We start from the raw sequence: 2,500 nt of genomic DNA, 5'->3' as shown, positions 1-2,500 counted from the left end.
ATCTACTGTAACACACACTCTGAAACACTATGGTAACACACACTCTAATAATCTACTGTAACACACACTCTGAAACACTATGGTAAACTCTGAAACACTATGGTAACACACACTCTGAAACACTATGGTAACACACACTCTGAAACACTATGGTAACACACACTCTAATAATCTACTGTAACACACACTTTGAAACACTGTGGTAACACACACTCTATCTACTGTAACACACACTCTGAAACACTATGGTAACACACACTCTAATGATCTACTGTAACACACACTTTAAATATCTATTGTAACAGACACTCTGAAACACTATTGCAACACCATTTTCTATAAACTAGTGGTGTGTGTTTAAGGGGATCTGGTGTGTGTTTAAGGGGTGTTGGTGTGTGTTTAAGGGGAAAAGATGTGTGTTTAATGGAGTTGGTGTGTGTTTGAGGGTGTGGTGTGTGTTTGAGGGTGTGGTGTGTGTTTAAGGGTGTGGTGTGTGTTGAAGGGTGTGGTGTGTGTTTGAGGGGAGCTGGTGTGTGTTTGAGGATGTGGTGTGTGTTTGAGGGTGTGGTGTGTGTTGAAGGGTGTGGTGTGTGTTTGAGGGTGTGGTGTGTGTTTGAGGGTGTGGTGTGTGTTTGAGGGTGTGGTGTGTGTTTGAGGGTGTGGTGTGTGTTTGAGGGTGTGGTGTGTGTTTAAGGGGAGCTGGTGTGTGTTTACGGGTGTTGGTGTGTGTTTAAGGGTGTGGTGTGTGTTTAAGGGGAGTTGATGTGTGTTTCAGGGTGTGGTGTGTGTTTGAGGGTGTGGTGTGTGTTTGAGAGGGTTAGGGTTAGTTTATGAGGGTGTTTCTAATGGGTTTCAGATCTGTGACGGGGACGGCGGCCTGCAGCACTCCCCTAACCCTAACCCCTAGAGAGCCTACCTAACCCTAACCCCTAGAGAGCCTACCTAACCCTAACCCCTAGAGAGCCTACCTTACCCTAACCCCTAGAGAGCCTACCTAACCCTAACCCCTAGAGAGCCTACCTAACCCTAACCCCTAGAGAGCCTACCTAACCCTAACCCCTAGAGAGCCTACCTAACCCTAACCCCTAGAGAGCCTACCTAACCCCTAGAGAGCCTACCTAACCCTAACCCCTAGAGAGCCTACCTAACCCCTAGAGAGCCTACCTAACCCTAACCCCTAGAGAGCCTACCTAACCCTAACCCCTAGAGAGCCTACCTAACCCTAACCCCTAGAAAGCCTACCTAACCCTAACCCTAGAGAGCCTACCTAACCCTAACCCCTAGAGAGCCTACCTAACCCTAACCCTAGAGAGCCTACCTAACCCTAACCCTAACCCTAGAGATGTAATGCGTTTCAGATCTATGACGGGGAGGGCGTCCTGCAGCACTTCGTGGACGGGAACGAGCCGACCAAGTCCGGCTGGATGCGCTACATCCGCTGCGCTCGCCACTGTGGGGAACAGAACATGATGGTGGTCCAGTACCGGTGAGCCTGTCTGCCTGTCTTTCTACCCGTCTGTCTGCCTACCTGTCTGTCTGGATATCTGTTTCTGTCTACCCGTCCGTCGGCCTGTTTGCTGTCTACCTGTCTTTTTTCTACCTGTCTGTCTACCAGTCTGCCTGTATATTTGTCTGCGTTTACCATTCTGTCTACCTGTCTGTGGTCTACCTGTCTGTTGTCTACCTTTCTGTCTACCTGTCTGTCTGTATATCTGTCTCCTCCTAAACTCCTCTCTACGTGGTCCTCATTGATCTTTGTAATGATTGATTGTTTATATTTTCTAATTTGTTACAGAATGAAATGAGAGCGAGAGGGAGAGAGAGAGAGAGAGAGAGAGAGAGAGAGAGAGAGAGAGAGAGAGAGAGAGAGAGAGAGAGAGAGAGAGAGAGAGAGAGAGAGAGAGAGAGAGAGAGAGAGAGTGAGACCCACCATGGTTCAGTAGAGATGGTCTCTCGGGTCATCAGTTCTACACACCCTCCCATGCGCGTGTGTAGCGGGCTACTGGAATGGAGGTTCTAGGAGGTTCTAATGGTTCTAGGAGGTTCTAGAGGTTCTAGTAGATTCTAGAGGTTCTATAGGTTTCAGGAGGTTCTAGGAGGTTTTAGAGGTTCTAGGAGGTTCTAGGAGGTTTTAGAGGTTCTAGGAGGTTCTAGAGGTTTTAGGAGGTTATAGAGTTTCTAGGAGGTTCTAGAGGTTCTATAGGTTCCAGGAGGTTCTAGAGGTTTTAGACTTTCTCGAGGTTCTAGAGGTTCTTGAGGTTCTAGAGGTTCTAGGAGGTTCTAATGGTTCTTGGAGGTTACGGTACGCCAGCCTGTGATCCACTGATAGAGCGATTTAACCGTCGCCATATTTGGGCCTTTTAGAATGTATAAGTGCTTCAAAATTACGCGATAGGCTACCGACATTTGCAGAGGCTTCAGCTATTGTGGTATTTGCAATAAACTCGACTGAGAGAAGGGGGAGGAGTCTCAGTATCTCACTCCCAGGTCCTAGTCTAAG

General features: G+C 47.8%; 1 protein-coding gene across 1 annotated transcript in view; it reads left to right on the top strand.

Annotated features, from left to right (window-relative positions):
* The window catches only part of prdm6 (PR domain containing 6), a gene marked incomplete at its 5' end in the record, with an annotated part of 29,375 nt that overhangs the window by 14,016 nt on the left and 12,859 nt on the right, over positions 1-2,500 (top strand). Inside the window, one exon of the mRNA XM_079749674.1 lies at positions 1,359-1,486. Coding sequence (XP_079605800.1) covers positions 1,359-1,486 — 128 coding nt within the window. The remainder of the gene's footprint in view (positions 1-1,358; positions 1,487-2,500) is intronic.

The sequence above is a fragment of the Pollachius pollachius genome (assembly GCF_949987615.1).
Source record: "Pollachius pollachius genome assembly, chromosome: 1".
NCBI classification, from domain to species: domain Eukaryota; kingdom Metazoa; phylum Chordata; class Actinopteri; order Gadiformes; family Gadidae; genus Pollachius; species Pollachius pollachius.
The sequence above is the reverse complement of the archived record's forward strand: the minus strand, read 5'-3'. Positions and strand labels throughout refer to the sequence as shown.